The following is a 16,861-nucleotide window of genomic DNA, read 5'->3' on the forward strand; positions in this document are numbered from 1 at the left end:
GTGCTCAAAACTAAGTTGAAATAATTGGGTGCCCAGAAAACTCGGTGGGCTTTTTCTGTGCTGTAGATCTCAATGACTGTAGGCGTAATGCAACCATGGTTTTGTACAGCTGTATGAGGGCTTCTTCCTCTGTTCTTTGACTTTTAGATGTAAAGGCCAGAATTACATTAGTATTTGCTTTTTTTCCCCATACATGACATTTTAATGATCAATGCACCTAGACCTCTTTGGAATTTAGGGTGTAGGTTTGTTCGCTGAGCTGTAGGTTTGATATCCAGACGTTTCATTACCTGGCTAGGTAACATCAGTGGCGATCTCCAAGTGAAGCAAAGCTGTGGTCTCCGGCTTTCTATTTATATCTTTCTCCTGGATGGGGTTCCTGGGGTTTATGGTGATGTCATTTCCTGTTCATTTTCTGAGGGGTTGATAGATGGCATCCAGATCTGTGTTTGCGCTTATGGTGTTGTGGTTGGAGTGCCAGGCCTTTAGGAATTGTCTGGCATGTCTTTGTTTAGCCTGTCCCGGGATAGATGTGTTGTCCCAGTGGAAATGGTGGTTTTTTTCATCCATGTGTAGGGCTACGAGCGAGAGAGGGTCGTGTCTTTTTGTGGCTAGCTGGTGTTTGCGTATCCTGGTGGCTAACTTTCTTCCTGTTTGTCCTACGTAGTGTTTGTGGCTGTCCTTGCATGGAATTTTGTAGATGATGTTGGTTTTGTCCATGGGTTTTACTGGGTCTTTTAAGTTTGTTAGTTTTTGTTTGAGAGTGTTGGTGGGTTTATGTGCTACTAGGATTCCGAGGGGTCTTAGTAGTGTAGCTGTCATTTCTGAAACTTCTTTGATGTATAGTAAGGTGGTTAGGGTTTCTGGCTGTGTTTGGTCTGCTTGTCGTGGTTTGTTCTTGAGGAATCTGCGGACTATATTTTTTGAGTATCCGTTCTTCTTGAATATGTTGTATAGGTAGTTCTCCGAAGTTCGTCTGTGCTGCAGTGTGTGGTGGCTCGTTGGAATAGTGTTCTGATACAACTTTGTTTGTGTGTGTTGGGATGGTTGCTGTTGTAGTTAAGTATTTGGTCAGTGTTTGTCGGTTTTCTGTATATGCAGGTTTGTAGTTCTCCGTTGTCCTTTCTTTCGACTGTGACATCCAGGAATGCGAGTTTGTCGGTTTCTTCCTCCTTGGTGAACTTTATGCCTGTGAGGGTATTGTTGATGATGTTGAATGTCTCTTCTGTTTTGTTTTGTGATGACAAAAGGTATCATGTACGTAGCGGACCCAAGTTCACCAAGGAGGAAAATTCTAGAAACACCTAAACTCAGAGACATGCTTGTGCAATGTGGTCGTCATGACATGAAAATCAAACAGAAACCTCTTGAAAAATCAAGTTGGCAGTACCACACTTTCATAGCAATCTACTGTAGGAGGGCAGCTAATCTTTTGAGCCACATTGAGAGAGTCAAAGCAATTACCACGATATGAAGAAGGAAGGTAGCTCCTGCTGTAATGAGCAGAGAAGGACTACCTCTGTTCTGAGGAAGGGTAATTTGATCCAAAACGTTAACAGATTTCTCTCCACAGATGTTGCCAGACCTTCCTGAGCTTTTCTAGCAGTTTCTATTTTTGACTATTCAAGAGTTAGTTTTCTGCTTGAAAGGAAAGGAATAGAATGGATGCAACTTTTGGGAATTTAAGGAATAGGGAGTCACAAAGGTGCAATTGAATGTCAGATCTGGATAATTCAATGAGTTGAATGGATTTTAAAGGACTTTAGAAATTTTGAATTATCATGGTAGGAAGCAGTGAACCTGAAGGAAACTATAGGCACATTCTTGTAATACTATGCATTGCCAGAAGTATTAACGTATAGCAAAAATGATTGAAATGATACATCTGGATTGCATTAGTTAATGCAAAAGTATCTTTTCTTTAATTCAATATACTATTTGATCTGTTTATTTTGCAGTACAATTCTTAAATTCAGTTTAAAATGAAAGCTTGTTAATTTACTTGCATTCGTCATTTGAGAGGTGTCTCTCAGATTAGTCTCCACAGGATTGTAACAAATGATATTAATTTTGCTATGGTGGACATATTCATACAAAACACTGAAATTACATCACAGTTTCCAACAATGACTTCACGTGCAGGGGTTTTAATTCTCAGCCCTGTGATTACAAGTTCATCTTCCTTCTTGCACTCACACAAGGTCTATAATTCAGATATGTACATTTTTGGTCACAAAGGATTAGATTAAGAAAAGGCTGGAAAGATAAAAGGATCTGATCCTGCAGCTAATTGGTTAGGTTTGAGAAAGCCTTGATATTTGATGACATTAAGCCATTTACAGGAGGAACTCTCCAAAGAGTGAACTAGAACCAGAAAAAGCCAAATCTGTTGCCGGGGTTTCAGTAGAGGGTGGAGAAATGGTCTGCATTTTTGTTTAAACATAGTGTTGGAAGAAGCACTCCTGCTCTTCTGGGCTCCATATTTATTAAGAATGGAGGCTCTCCCCATCAGTTAATAGCATGTTGTGCTGGACAAATGCAGATTCAAGAATGGAGAAAGTGAGGACTGCAGATGTTGGAGGTCTGAGTCAAAGACTGTGGTGTTGGAAAAGCACAAACGGTCAGGCAGCATCCGAGGAGCAGGAGACTCTCCTGCTCCTCGGATGCCGCCTGACTGGCGGTGCTTTTCCAGCACCACACTTAAGATTCAAGAATGGGTCATACAAGTTCAGGAGGGCAACTCATTATAATTACTTATTTCCTCTTTAAATGTTCTTGCATGCTCCATCAGAATTTTTCACATTGAAAATAGGTAGCTGAAAAACATTTAATTATAAAAATAAAATTTCAAGAAAGTTTTACACCTTCTTCTCTCCATTAAATGCAGTACATCAATGCAACACTTTTCACTGTACACCAGAATAGTGTTCACATCTTTCAGAGTCTTAAACCCATCTCCAAAAATACTTGTGAACAAAATACAATGTAACTTTCCTGTCTAGAACTCTATTGTTGAGAACCAATTGTCAAAAAATATAGTTTGAGCAGACACAAGAAACTCATGACATTAATTTAATATATGATGGTTGGAAACAGAATCAAGGAAGATACAGTTTTTGGGTAAGTAAAACAAAACAAACTCATTACTGTTTTCTGAAGGTCTTATGGTTTGGTAAATATTTCTACTGGCACATTTGTTTTCATAACCTATGGTTAGAAATTCTAAATCAAGAAAATTCTAAAATTCTGACATGACTTAGTCAAGCATTCCATGCTGGAAAGTTTACTGTGCACGACTTCAGTGGGAACATAATTTAGGTGTGTTGTCACTTTAAGAACATTTGAACCTTTAAACAATGGAACACTTTGAAAGATGGTCAATGTTACTTCTTCCATGCAAATGCTGAAGCATATTAACTGGTGGCACTATTTGTCTACTATTTGGCAAGAACATTATTACTGAACAGTTTCTAAGTTTCCATTGCCTGAGGCATTAAGGAAGACTGACACTGGTGCAATCTAGTTGATTTCTTACAGCAGTGTTCAGAAACTATTGCTGAGACTCATATCCAGGCTTTGTCATAATCTGATTTGCAAGTGACGCATGATATGCAAAATGGAATTCAAAGCACTTAAAATGTCATGCATTTTCAAGCAAAACATTGCATAAAATGACCTGGAGAGAACCAAAAAGAAAATGATTACACCCATTTATTTGTATCATTGTTAGTCACAGGTGAGCTGCTGGAAGACTGGAGGTTGGCTAATATGGTGCAACTATTTAAGGTGGCAAGGAAAGGCCAGGCAACTATACAGCGGTGAGCTTGACATCAGTAATGTGTAAGTTGTTTGAGGAAATCCTGAGGGACAGAATTTACATATATTTAGAAAGGCAAGGACTGATTATGGATAGTTGACATGGCTTTGTGCGTGGGAAATAGTGTCTAACTTGAGTTTTTTGATGAAGTTTTGAAAAGGATTGATGAGGCAGAGCTGTGGAAATGATCTATTTGGACTTTACCATGAGGAACCTTGTTGAACGCCCTACTAGACTGGTTAGCCAGGTTAGATCACATGGAATACAGGCAGAACTTGCTATTTCGATAAAGAACTTGCTCAAAGGTAGATGATAGAGGGTAGTGGAGGGTTGTTTTTTTTTTAAGACTGCAGCAGCAGTATGCCACAAGGATCATTGTGGGGTTCACTGCTTCTTGTCATTTATATAACTGATTTAGATATGAACATACACAGGGTATGGTTAGAAAGTTTGCAGATGACACCAAATTAGAGATGTAGTGGACAGCAGAGAAGGCTACCTCAGAGTACAATAGGATGTTGATCAGTTGGGCCAGTGGGCAGAGGAGTGGCAGGTGGAGTTTAATTTAGATAAATGCAATTTGCTGCACTTTAGAAAAGGCAAATAAATGCACAACTTTTATATTTAATGGTAACATCCTGGGGAGTGCTGCTGAACAAAGATCTCAGACTGCAGGTTCATAGTTCCTTGGAAGTGGAGTCACAGTTAGACCTTGCCCTTATTGGTCAGTACATTAAGTATAGGATTGGGAGGTCATGTTGCGGCTGTACAGAACATTGGTTCGGCAACTTCTGAAATATTGCGTACAATTCTGGTGTCCTCCTATGGGGAGGATGTTGTGAAACTTGAAAGTGTTCAGAAAAAAATTTACAAGGATGTTGCCAGGGTTGCAGAGAGAGACTGAATAGGCCAGGACTATTTTCCCTGCAGTGTCGGAAGCTGAGGGGTGACCTTAGAGGTTTATAAAATCATGAAGGGCATGGACAGGGTAAATAAACAAGGTATTTTCCCTAACGTGAAAATCTGAAGTTGAAAGGGGAACAATTTATAAAAGGGAACTAAGGGGTAATTTCTTCCATGCAGAGGGTGGTGCATGTATGGAATGAACTGCCAAAGGAAGTGGGAGGCTGGTACAATTATAACATTTAAAAAGCATCAGGATGGATGTATGAATAGCTTCCTGTGAAGCGCTTCTGTGATGTTTCCTCCGGCATTTATAGTGATTTGTACCTGCCGCTTCCGGTTGTCAGTTCCAGCTGTCCGCTGCAGTGGCCGGTATATTGGGTCCATGTCGATGTGCTTATTGATTGAATCTGTGGATGAGTGCCATGCCTCTAGGAATTCCCTGGCTATTCTCTGTTTGGCTTGCCCTATAATGGTAGTATCATCCCAGTTGAACTCATGTTGCTTGTCATCTGGAGTGTGTGGCTACTAAGGATAGCTGGTCATGTCATTTCGTGGCTAGTTGGTGTTCATGGATGCAGACCGTTAGCTGTCTTCCTGTTTGCATCCATGAACACCAACTAGCCACGAAACGACACGACCAGCTATCCTTAGTAGCCACACACGCGGATGACAAGCAACAAGAGTTTGACTGGGACGACACTACTATTATAGGGCAAGACAAACAAACAGAACAGCCAAGGAATTCCTAGAGGCATGGCACTCATCCACAGATTCAAATCAATAAGCACATCGACCTGGACCCAATATACCGGCCACTGTAGCGGACAGCTGGAACTGACAACCGGAAGCGGCAAATACAAATCACTATAAATGCCGGAGGAAACATCACAGAAGCGCTTCACAGGAGGCTCCCAAGCACTGAGGATGTCACCTAGACAGGGGACGAAATGTCTGCAACACATTCCTAGCTCAGCGAACAGAACCACATCAACAAACTATAACATGATACTATTTTTCTTCTACTCGCTGAACAGCAAACATTCAAAAGTCTAAGAATTGACTTAGGTGTGTTAGTGAACACAGTATTACAAACATGCCATCAGCAACAATTGTCATTAACTTAGGTATTCTGTTTTCTTTCATGTGAGTTATTTCTAATATTCTAATGTTATTAGCATTCATTATTAGGAACACAAACATTTTGTCACCACTTGGTGTTAAAAATGTACAACAAAATAATGCTTCTTCAAACATTTGGCTGAATGATGGATTCTAGCTCTTCAAAGTAACTATAATTCTTTCAAAGGGATGGAAATTATCATGGTCACACTTGTTACACGTTTATTCTTTTTACTGAGACTAGGAAACTGGCACTGCTGACTTTTGCTGAATATACAAACCAATTAATGCCAACACAAGAACACATTTATTTAAAAATGGAGCTTTATGAAAATAGATTCTGCAATAAAATCCTAGCAATATTAAGCAAATACAAGAATATAAAATCTATGTAACTTTTACATAGTATCATTTTTGTTATCATTCACTTCTGCTTGGTTTGAACATGAAGACAATTTGGGGAGTGGAGAGCTGTGGGGAGAGAATCAATATTAGTATAGCCACTCACGTCATTTTAAAGATTACTTTTTTTTCCAGAGTTTTAAAATATGTTACATTTCATTTCAAATGAAAAAGCCATTATTCAAATGCAAGGATCACACTACTATTGAGCTTCACTTTGTTACATTTCTCTTATACCAAGCAAGAATCACAAGAGAACAATTTGTCAGCTTATCATGTGGTTTTACAACCTGATAAAACTATATTCTATTAGATCATGTCATTATATAGTCAGCATATTCAAACATATTTCAATATTCCAACAAATCCAAGTTTCAAGTAGGGGTCCTGCTTCTCATCTTAAGCAAAAGCAAAATCGCAGTTAAGAAGCAAAGTTTCCCATTGTTAGTTATTAACAAAACTTCCACCAATGGGATCCAGTTCATCAGATCCCTATTTAAAAAGAATCCCTCACTTTTGGCCCAAAAAGATAGCTGTTCTACCTTAATGGGCCATCTCCATCTGTATTTCACGACAGAAAAAACTTGCAAGGCAAACACTGTTTGAAGCCCAGGATTCTTCTGAAGCATGCAATCACTTAGCGGCTCCCCCAAGTGGAAGCTTCTTGGCTTATGTTCCGTAGACTCTGGCTAGCTTCTCAGATTCCTACTCAACAAAGACAACAGTGCGCTACATATAATTTTAAACTATAAGGGGACAATTTCTGGTGCTTCTGCAGTGAAGTAACTAAAATAAAATACCATTTTACTCCATAAAAACTTAATTGTTAAGAGCAAAAATTCTATCCAGGTGATGTTCAGTCAAACTATGGCTATATTCAGAATATAGAACAGTACAGCACAGGAAAGGCCCTTTGACCTATGTCTGTGGCAGCCATGAAGCCATTATAAGCCAATTGTGGCAGCCTGCACATGGTCCATATCCCTCAATCCCTGCCTGCTTATGTGTCTGCCTAGACGCCTCTTAAGCATTGCTATTGTATCTGCTTCTACCACTTACCTTGGCAGCACATTCCAGGCATCGAACATCCTCTGTGCCAAGTAAAAATCTTGCTCCTCACATCTCCTTTAGATATTCTCTCTTTTACCTTAAGCAATTCCCCTTTAGCATTTGACATTTCCACCTTTGAAAAATAACTCAAGACTATTTACCCTATCCATGCCTCAATTTTCTATACTTCTATCAACCTCTGACATAGAACATAGAAAGGTACAGCACAGAACAGGCCCTTCGGCCCACCATTTTCTCTAGAGGATTATTCCTAATCTAAAATAAAATAACCTAACCTACGCATCCCTCAATTCACTGCTGTCCATGTGCATGTCCAGCAGTCACTTAAATGTCCCTAATGACTCTGCTTCCACCACCACCATTGGCATTGCATTCACAACTGTCTGCGTAAAAAAACCTACCTCTGATGTCTCTGCTATACCTTCCTCCCAATATCTTAAAACTATGACCCCTCGTTTCAGTCAATCCTGCCCTGGGGAAAAGTCTCTGGCTATTGACTCTATCCACACCTATCATTACCTTGTATACCTCGATCAGGTCACCTCTCTTCTTCCTTCTCTCCAGAGAGAAATGTCTGAGCTTAGTCAACCTCTCTTCGGAAGACAAGCCCTCCAGTCCAGGCAGCATCCTGGTAAACCTTGTTTGCACCCTCCAAAGCCTCTGTATCTTTCCTATAATAGGGTGACCAGAACTGGACACAATATTCCAAGTATGGTCTCACCAGAGTCTTGTAGAACTGCAGGAAAACCTCGCAGCTCTTAAACTCGATCCCCCTGTTAAATGAAAGCCAAAACACCATATGCTTTCTTAACAACCCTACCCACTTGGGTGGCAACTTTGAGGAATCAAGCACTTGAACACCAAGATCCCTTTGTTCCTCCACACTGCCAAGAATCCTGTCTTTAATCTAGTGAAAACAATCCAAACAAATTTGTCCAATCTCTCCATATAGCTAATACATATCAATGTGGCAAATCTCTTTTTCAACCTGTCTAAAGTCTCCACATCCTTTCTGTATTATGATAACTAGAACTGCACAAAATACACCAAATGTCAATTTGAATTTAGTCCTGTTCTCACTCCTCATCTCCAGGTACCATCACTTCAAGCTCTTCTGGAAACTAAACACCAAACACTGACTTAGCTAGAATTCATTAGAAATAGTTGCTGGTAGTATTTTGTTTTGCAGCAATTAATAATTACTTACACTTGTATGTTCTAATATCAGAAAGCAAGATATATTATTTTAAACTCTATTTATACATAGGTTTTAGATGTCAGAAAAGCTAAAATAAAAATGGCTGAAACTCAGGAATGAAAACTCATAGGCTGCAGCAGAAACTTAAGTGACTGGCGATATGTACTTACTGGAAGGGGGTCTTAGTATAAACATCTTGTCTTAACTTGTGAAAGAGATTAATCTTCTGCTGAAAGATAGATAAAACAAATAGACAGTCACATTAGGAATTAACCAACTAACAACATTTCAATCCACATTTGGAAAAAAAAAATTGGACAAGCAAGGATGAAATATTTTTTAAAAATCTGAAAATTGAACATTATATACTTGTGGTTCAGATTGGAGCGTTTGTTCAATTCAGTAAGGTTACTTTCAGGTATGTAAAGTGTACCTGTTGTGGCAAAATGGTGTCCAAATAATTAATACCTTTAGACTTAGCACTTATTTTACATTTTTAGGAATGTGCAAGGAATGGAGGGATAAGGACCAAGGGCAGTCAGAAGGGATTAGTTAATTTAGCATCATGTTAGGCACAACTCCATGGGTCAAAGGCTCCATTCTTGTGTTGTATGATTCTATGCTCTGTTCTGTAACTCCAATCAAACGCATTGAACTTCACTGATCCAAAGCAGCTGCAAGTGATGTGTGAAAGCAAATGGAGATAGAGAAAAACATGAACACTTTTTCAAAGCATGCTGAAATAACAAGGTGCATGGATTGCACAATGAGCTTTTATTTTCACAATAACTTCTGATATAGCCCTTTATCAGATAGATTTCTAGAAATCTAAGTACACTACATCTATCAGTCCCTCTTTAATCACACATTCAAAGAATTCCAACTGATTGTTCAAACATAATTTTCTATTGATTCTATCAGACTACCTTGAACTTATCCCAGTGCTTTGGTTGGCTCCAGAACTTGCCGTTAAGAAATTGTTTTAAAAAACTCCTTGAACATCCCATATAGGCTACCTTTGTTTACCGATATGTTAATTAAAATTTCTCATTAACATCGAACCATTCTGACAAGCTCCCATTACTTCTTCCTTTACCTTCAACCCGACTGTGCAATTATTTTTGTGGCCTGTACACCATTCCAATAAATGATGCTTGCTTTAATTCTCTTTCCAAACCATTTTTTCATCCTGCTTTTTCAGAACTCAAGTCCTCTCTCTCTCTATTGTGCTAACTCCATCATTAGCAAACAGTAACACCTCTACTTTTTCTTATCCTTTATGAATAGGTCCTATACCCTTTAATATTCAGGTACCAATCCATATCATCCTGCAACCATGGTTCTCAGGTCTTAACTATTAATTCCTATTTGCCCTCAGCATTTGAAACAAAACAAATGAACTATGTGCATTCAGATGTAGTCCATAGTATTATCATTTTATTCTTTTTGTAATCTTAGTAGTCTTAATAGGTGATATCCTCTTCCTTGAAACTTTATTGCTGGAACAGCACAGCAGGTCAGGCAGCATCCAGGGAACAGGAGATTCGACGTTTCGGGCACAGGCCCTTCTTCAGGAATGAGCAGAGAGTGTTCAGCAGGAGAAGATAAAAGGTAGGGAGGAGGGACTTGGAGGAGGGGCGTTGGAAATGTGATAGGTGGAAAGAGGTCAAGGTGAGGGTGATAGGTCGGAGTAGGATGGAGGCGGAGAGGTCAAGAAGACGACTGCAGGTCAGGAAGGCGGTGCCGGGCTGGAGGGATCCGGCTGAGACAAGGTGGGGGGAGGGGGGGGATGAAGAAACTGGTGAAGTCCAAGTTCATCCCCTGCGGTTGGAGGGTTCCCAGTCGGAAGATAAGACGCTCCTCCTCCGACCGTCGGGTTGTTGTGGTTTGGCGGTGGATGAGTCCAATGACCTGCATATCCTCGGTGGAGTGGGAGGGGGAGTTGAAATGCTGTGCTACAGGTTGGTTGGGTTGGTTCGTCCGGGTGGCCCAGAGGTGCTCTCTGAATCGCTCCGCAAGTAGGCGGCCTGTCTCCCCAATATAGAGGAGGCCACACCGGCTGCAGCGGATGCAGTAGATGATGTGGGTGGAGGTGCAGGTGAATCTGTGGCGGATATGGAAGTTTCCTTTGGGGCCTTGGAGAGAAGTGAGGGGGGAGGTGTGGGCGCAAGTGTTGCACCTCCTGCGGTTGCAAGGGAAAGTGCCGGGAGTGGAGGTTGGGTCGGTGGGGGGTGTGGATCTGACAAGGGAGTCGCGGAGGGAGTGGTCTCTACGGAAAGCTGATAGGGGAGGGGAGGGAAATATATCCTTGGTGCTGGGGTCTGTTTGGAGGTGGCGGAAGTGACGGCGGATGATGCGCTGTACATGGAGATTGGTGGGGTGGTAGGTGAGGACCAGTGGGGTTCTGTCCTGGTGGCGGTTGGAGGGGCGGGGCTCAAGGGCGGAGGAGCGGGAAGTGGAGGAGATGCGGTGGAGGGCACCGTCGACCACGTCGGGGGGGAAATTGCGGTCCTTGAAGAAGGAGGGCATCTGTGTTGTACGTATTTTGAACTGGTCCTCCTGGGAGCAGATGCGGCGGAGACGAAGGAATTGGGAGAATGGGATGGCGTTTTTACCGGGGGCAGGATGAGAGGAGGTGTAGTCCAGGTAGCTGTGGGAGCCGGAGGAGGAGCGTCTTATCTTCCGACTGGGAACCCTCCAACCGCAGGGGATGAACTTGGACTTCACCAGTTTCTTCATCCCCCCTCCCCCCACCTTGTCTCAGCCGGATCCCTCCAGCCCGGCACCGCCTTCCTGACCTGCAGTCTTCTTCTTGACCTCTCCGCTTCCATCCTACTCCGACCTATCACCCTCACCTTGACCTCTTTCCACCTATCACATTTCCAACGCCCCTCCTCCAAGTCCCTCCTCCCTACCTTTTATCTTCTCCTGCTGAACACTCTCTGCTCATTCCTGAAGAAGGGCCTGTGCCCGAAACGTCGAATCTCCTGTTCCCTGGATGCTGCCTGATCTGCTGTGCTGTTCCAGCAATAAAGTTTCAACTTTGATCTCCAGCATCTGCAGACCTCACTTTCTCCTCGATATCCTCTTCCTTTCTATGATGTTCATAATATCTGTTATTAATACGTTTCTGCCTTACGTTGTCTGCACTCTTGAACTTAACAGATCTTTGAAAATGTTCTCTTTTGCCCTAAAATTTAGAAAACCTCTCAATTTCCCTATTTATAACGCTCACGAGAACACTGCGGAGGTGGAGGCCACCCCGTGGTACATAAAACCTTTACCAGTTTTGGTGTCAGTACACCATAAACCAAACCCACTTCTCCCACACTAGTCTTTGAGACAAGTATTCATCTCCAATCTGATTTTTCCTGTTCCAATTTCCAAACAGTTAAGGTAATAAGGGTGGCATGGTGACTCAGTGATTAGCACTGCTGCCTCACAGCACTAGAGTCCCAGGTTTGATTTTAGCCTTGGGCGACTGAGTGTGGAGTTTGCACATTCTCCCAGTGTGTGGGGCTTTCCTGCGGGTGCTTCAGTTTCCTCCCACAATCCAAAGATGTGCAGGTCAGGTGGATTAGCCATGCTAAATTGCCCATAATCTTAGGTGCACTAGTCAGAGGGAAATGGGTCTGGGTGGGTCACTTTTCAGAGGGTCAGTGTGGACTGGCTGGGCCGAAGGGCCTGTTTCCACACTGTAGGGAATCTAATCTAATCATCAAGAGATACTTGCTTTGAGGCTGGTTTCCCAATCCCGCCTCCCCCCCTCCAATTTGAGGAATTACTGCCACATTGTGGTTCAGAGGCCATCACATCATCTAAAATAACAAATCCGATTATCCAAGATCTCTTTGAAATGGACCAGACTGCCCTCAAATGTATTTTAAGAAAGTAACCCCTAGAACTTAACATTTTCTTATTTTGAAAAGGTAGCTGTGAAGTGCTGTGTTCTAGCTGAAATGCAACTCAAAACTTGTTAAGCAAAACACAAAATTATTTAAACACTCTTGTTTGTATTTTAACAATAAAGAGGAAAATTTAGAATAACTTATTGGTAAACTTAACCAAATAATAGATATAGTACCTATAACTAATTAACTTCTCCAATAAAGCAATATCCCATAAACACACCCCTTGGCAAAAAGGCAAATTCAGACAGATTCTCACATGCAGTTCTCCAATCCAGGAAGAGAAAACATCGAGAAAATTCAGAGAAAGTAACAGCTAAGCGACATTCACTGCAGCTCCCAACTCAGATTCTAATGGCTTCTACTTAAAACTAAACCTAAAAACTAAAATAAAATAAAAATAGAAAGCCTGGTCTGAGAGAGCTGGCCACACCCTGACGGCTTCCATTGTTCCGACTTTAAAAAACCCAAGGTCTCACAAATTGTTTGCTTGCTTAGAGACATCTTGTCACCACTGTCTTACAACCTCTCTCAAACAAAAAGACAATTAACCTCTTAAATTGGATGAATGAGGGATATGGTTTATTCTCCCAAAAAGCAAGGGCAGTACTTATAGAATTAAAAAGTATGGCTTTAGATAGTGTTGTAAAACAGAGAAGGTCAAAAATCAAACAAACAACACCAGATTATCAAACACACCAGTTTATTTGAAATTGAAAGCTTTCGGAGCTCAGCTCCTTCTTCAGGCATGGTATCATAAAGGGGTATAAGACACGGCCTTATACCTCTCTATGATACAATGTCGGAGGAAGGAGCTGAGCTCAAAGCTTGCAATTTCAAATAAATCTGTTTGACTAAAATCTGTTGCTGTTTGATTTTTGACTTGGTCCACCCCAGTCCAACTCCAGTATCTCCACATCGTAGAACAGACAGACCTAAGGGTTCAGATTCATAATTCTTTGAAGTTTGCATCACATATAGATATGGTCAATAAGGTGGTGGTTAACATGCTTGCCTTCATTGCTCAGTCCTTTGCGTACAGGAGTTAAGACATTATATTGAGTTTGTACAAAATGTTGGTGAGACATCTTCTGGAAAACCTGTGTCCAATTGTGGTCACCCTGTTATTACTAAGATGGACAGGGTGCAAAAGAGATTTACCAGGATGTTGCCAGGGATGGAAGGTTTGACTTATAAGGAGAGGCTGGATAGGCTGAGACTTTTACATTGGAGTGTAGGTGGTGGAGGAGGTGACTTCATGGGACATGTATAAAACCAGGTGCTGTTTCCCGAAGGCGGGGGATTTCAAGGCAAGGGGGCATATTTTAATGGCGAGAGAAGAAAGATTTAGAAAACACATGAGGGGCAATTTGTTTCTCCAAAACAGTGTGGTTTGAACTTCCTGAGGAAGAAGTGGTGGATTTGGGTAGAGTTACAACATTTGAATAAGTACATGAATAAGAAACGTTTGGAGGGATATGGGCTAGGCACAGACAGGTGGGACTAGTTTAGTTGGTCAGCATGGACTGGTTGGATTGAAGGGTCTATTTTCACGTTATATAAGTCTATGACTGGGACTCTAATATTTTTTGGACTTAGATTTCTGTTTTACAGACCCAGGATCAATAAAACAAATCTCTCCGTAGTTACAGCTCTAATAAAATTCTTTGCTTAGTTGAAATTCTTGAAAGCCTGAGAGTTTCCAGTACCAGCATTTCTGTCTAACTTGTAAATCCTAAAGAGGTGAACCAAGACTATTTCCCAAAGATTCAAAACCAAGTTGACTGCAATCAGAACTGTTCACCTAGCATCAAATCTACAACTGTCAGCCATTTGGCTTTGTTAACAGAAATTTCAGTGGGCATGAGAAGTCATTTCATTCATTTGTTTTTATAAACAAACGCAGAGACTTTGATTTTTGTGTTAAGTGTGTATCTGTGTGTACAGAACTAAGATTATATATTATATTTATATAAAATATATTATATAATATATGATTTTAATTAATGAGTTTATAATTAATGAACTCCAAACTCATCCATTTAAGATGCCTGGTGATCATTTTTCGTTTTGGTTAGTAATAGGTATAGCAACATCTGCCAATTTTGGTCATTAAACATATAAATATGAATAATGACTGGAGGAATGCTGGGGCCCCATTATCAGCAACTTCTTCCGTAATGATCATAATACACCTTGGACATAGTCAATCTAAGATTGGATTTGGAGTAATATCAACTGGTTAAAAAAAATCCTGAAGGGTCCTGCCCAAAACATAAACTCTCCTGCCCTTCTGTTGCTACTTAACCTGCTGTGCTTTCTCCAGCTCCACATTTTACCAACTCTGACTTTCCACATCTGCAGTCCTCACTATCTCCAAGGTTAAACAAAAAAAGAGGACAGCTAACAGGTTTCTCATAATATAAAACAAAACAGCATGAGAAGTAACTAAAGTTTTCCTGCAGTGGAAAGAAATATCTTTGACTGGTTTACAAGATTTAAAAAGGCAAAGCTAACAGAATTGGTAGAGGTTTTAAAAATGAAGGTTCCTGCAAAAGCTAGAATTGTAGAAGCATATATACTAAAACTGGAATGATACAAGATTAGCACGGCCCCACGCAAGGATGACACACAAATTCACGTAATGTTCCGTGTTTTTGGGACCCATGTGGCCCAGTGATAGCATCTCTAATCCCGTGCCAGGAGGCCCAGGTTCAAGTCCCACCTTCTCCAAAAATGTGCAATAGCATCTTTGAACAGGTTGGTTAGAAAAATAGATTAAATAAAAAAAAAGAAAATGCATATATGATCAAAGCTTGAGCCCAGCATTTGTGATTGCATCTCTTGCAAAGGACGAGGTATACCAAATGGTAAGTTATCTAAGTTTTCAAGAATCCAACTTGAGCTAGAAAAGGCAATTGAAATTTAAAGGTGAATGAATTTGCAAATTAAATAAAAAAAACCAGTGGCATTGGAAAAGAAAATGGGGCTGAGGAGGCTGTACCAGAATTTCAGGAGACTAAAAGATTACTGAATTAAGAAGCGGGAGTTTAAAAAAATCTTTAGAAAAAGATAGTTCTGATTTTTTTTTTGCAAGGTTTGTAGCTCAGGTTGAGTTTAGGATGTAGGTTTGCTCGCTAAGCTGTAGGTTTGATATCCAGACGTTTCATTACCTGGCTGCGTAACATCATCAGTTGCAACCTCCAAGTGAAGCGAAGCGGTAGTCTCCTGCTTTCTATTTATGGGTTTGTCTTGGCTGGGGTTTGTGGTGATGCCATTTCCTGTTCATTTTCTGAGGGGTTGATAGATGGTATCTAGATCTATGTGTTTGCTTATGGCATTGTGGTTGGAGTGCCAGGCCTCTAGGAATTCTCTGGCATATCCCAGGATAGGTGTGTTGTCCCAGTCGAAATAGTGTTTTTTTTTCATCCGTGTATAGGGCCACGAGGGAGAGAGGGTCGTGTCTTTTTGTGGCTAGCTGGTGTTTGTGTATCCTGGTGGTTAACTTCTGATCTATAAAGTGCACCACCAACTCAAAACCCAAGGAGGTAGGTGCTTAAAATGCCCGAGGGGGGGGGGGGGGGGGGGGGGGGGGTGGAGGCTTTTTTTTTTAAAAAAGTGGCAGAACAAATTAAATGCTGAACAAAAACTGAGCACTTTTTATACGAGGTGGGTTAAAAGAGACAGCATGAGGTTTACACATGATGGAGGAGGTTCCATGAGATTACAACAGTTAAAAAAAAGGCTATTCTAGGTACAGACAAATTAGTTCTGTAGATAAACAGGTAAAAGTTTAGAAACAAAGAAACACCTCTCCCAGAATCAGTCCCAGTATCCCAGAAATCGGAGACTGTTGCCCCCTCCACCCATCATCTCTGCAGCCACATATTCATCTGATCTATTCTACTATTTCTCCTCTGTCCATCAGAAGCATGTATTAGTCAATTTTTAGATCACTACCTTTGAGGACCTACGCTTTAATCCAGATATTCTGCCTTTAGAACCGCATCCCTTTTTACCTCTGTCGTTGGTACTAAGGTGTACTGTGACCACTGGATGTTCACCCTCCCATTTCAGAATGTCCTGCAGATACTTTAGATTAGATTCCCTACAGTGTGGAGGCAGGCCCTTTGGCCCAATAAGTCCACACCATCCCTCCGAAGAGTACCCACGCAGACCCATTTTCCTCCGACTACTGCACCTAACACTATGGGAAATTTAGCACGGCCAATTCACAACCTGCACATCTTTGGATTGTGGGAGGAAACCAGAGGAATGCCTAACCTTGGAGACATTAAAATAGAGTTCAATGTCCCAAAATTCAGACTTGTTATTTCTTTCACAGTTTACACTCTTAAGATTTCCGATGACGGGCACCCCTTATACCTGCAACTGTTGGCTGGACCGGATGACAAAAATGCTGAAAATTGTTGCTGGAAA

At 41.1% G+C, this 16,861-nt stretch overlaps 1 protein-coding gene and 1 non-coding gene across 3 annotated transcripts in view; one reads left to right on the forward strand and one right to left on the reverse strand.

Moving 5' to 3' along the window:
• Positions 1-16,861, reverse strand: part of tmem269 (transmembrane protein 269) — a 98,161-nt gene that overhangs the window by 66,236 nt on the left and 15,064 nt on the right. The window contains exon 2 of one of the 2 annotated variants that reach the window (XM_043675516.2): positions 8,684-8,739. In XM_043675516.2, the coding sequence (XP_043531451.1) occupies positions 8,684-8,708 (25 nt within the window). In that variant the 5' untranslated portion in view covers positions 8,709-8,739. Of the gene's footprint in view, positions 1-8,683; positions 8,743-16,861 lie in introns of both variants that reach the window. The other variant, XM_043675515.2, reaches the window with a different exon arrangement.
• LOC122540493 (U6 spliceosomal RNA) lies at positions 14,977-15,080 on the forward strand. The gene has a single exon (XR_006309325.2). It is a non-coding gene; the product is annotated as a U6 spliceosomal RNA (small nuclear RNA).

This window comes from Chiloscyllium plagiosum, unplaced genomic scaffold (genome assembly GCF_037043375.1).
Source record: "Chiloscyllium plagiosum isolate Xiang-an unplaced genomic scaffold, Cpla_swu_hap1 HiC_scaffold_37, whole genome shotgun sequence".
Lineage (NCBI taxonomy): Eukaryota > Metazoa > Chordata > Chondrichthyes > Orectolobiformes > Hemiscylliidae > Chiloscyllium > Chiloscyllium plagiosum.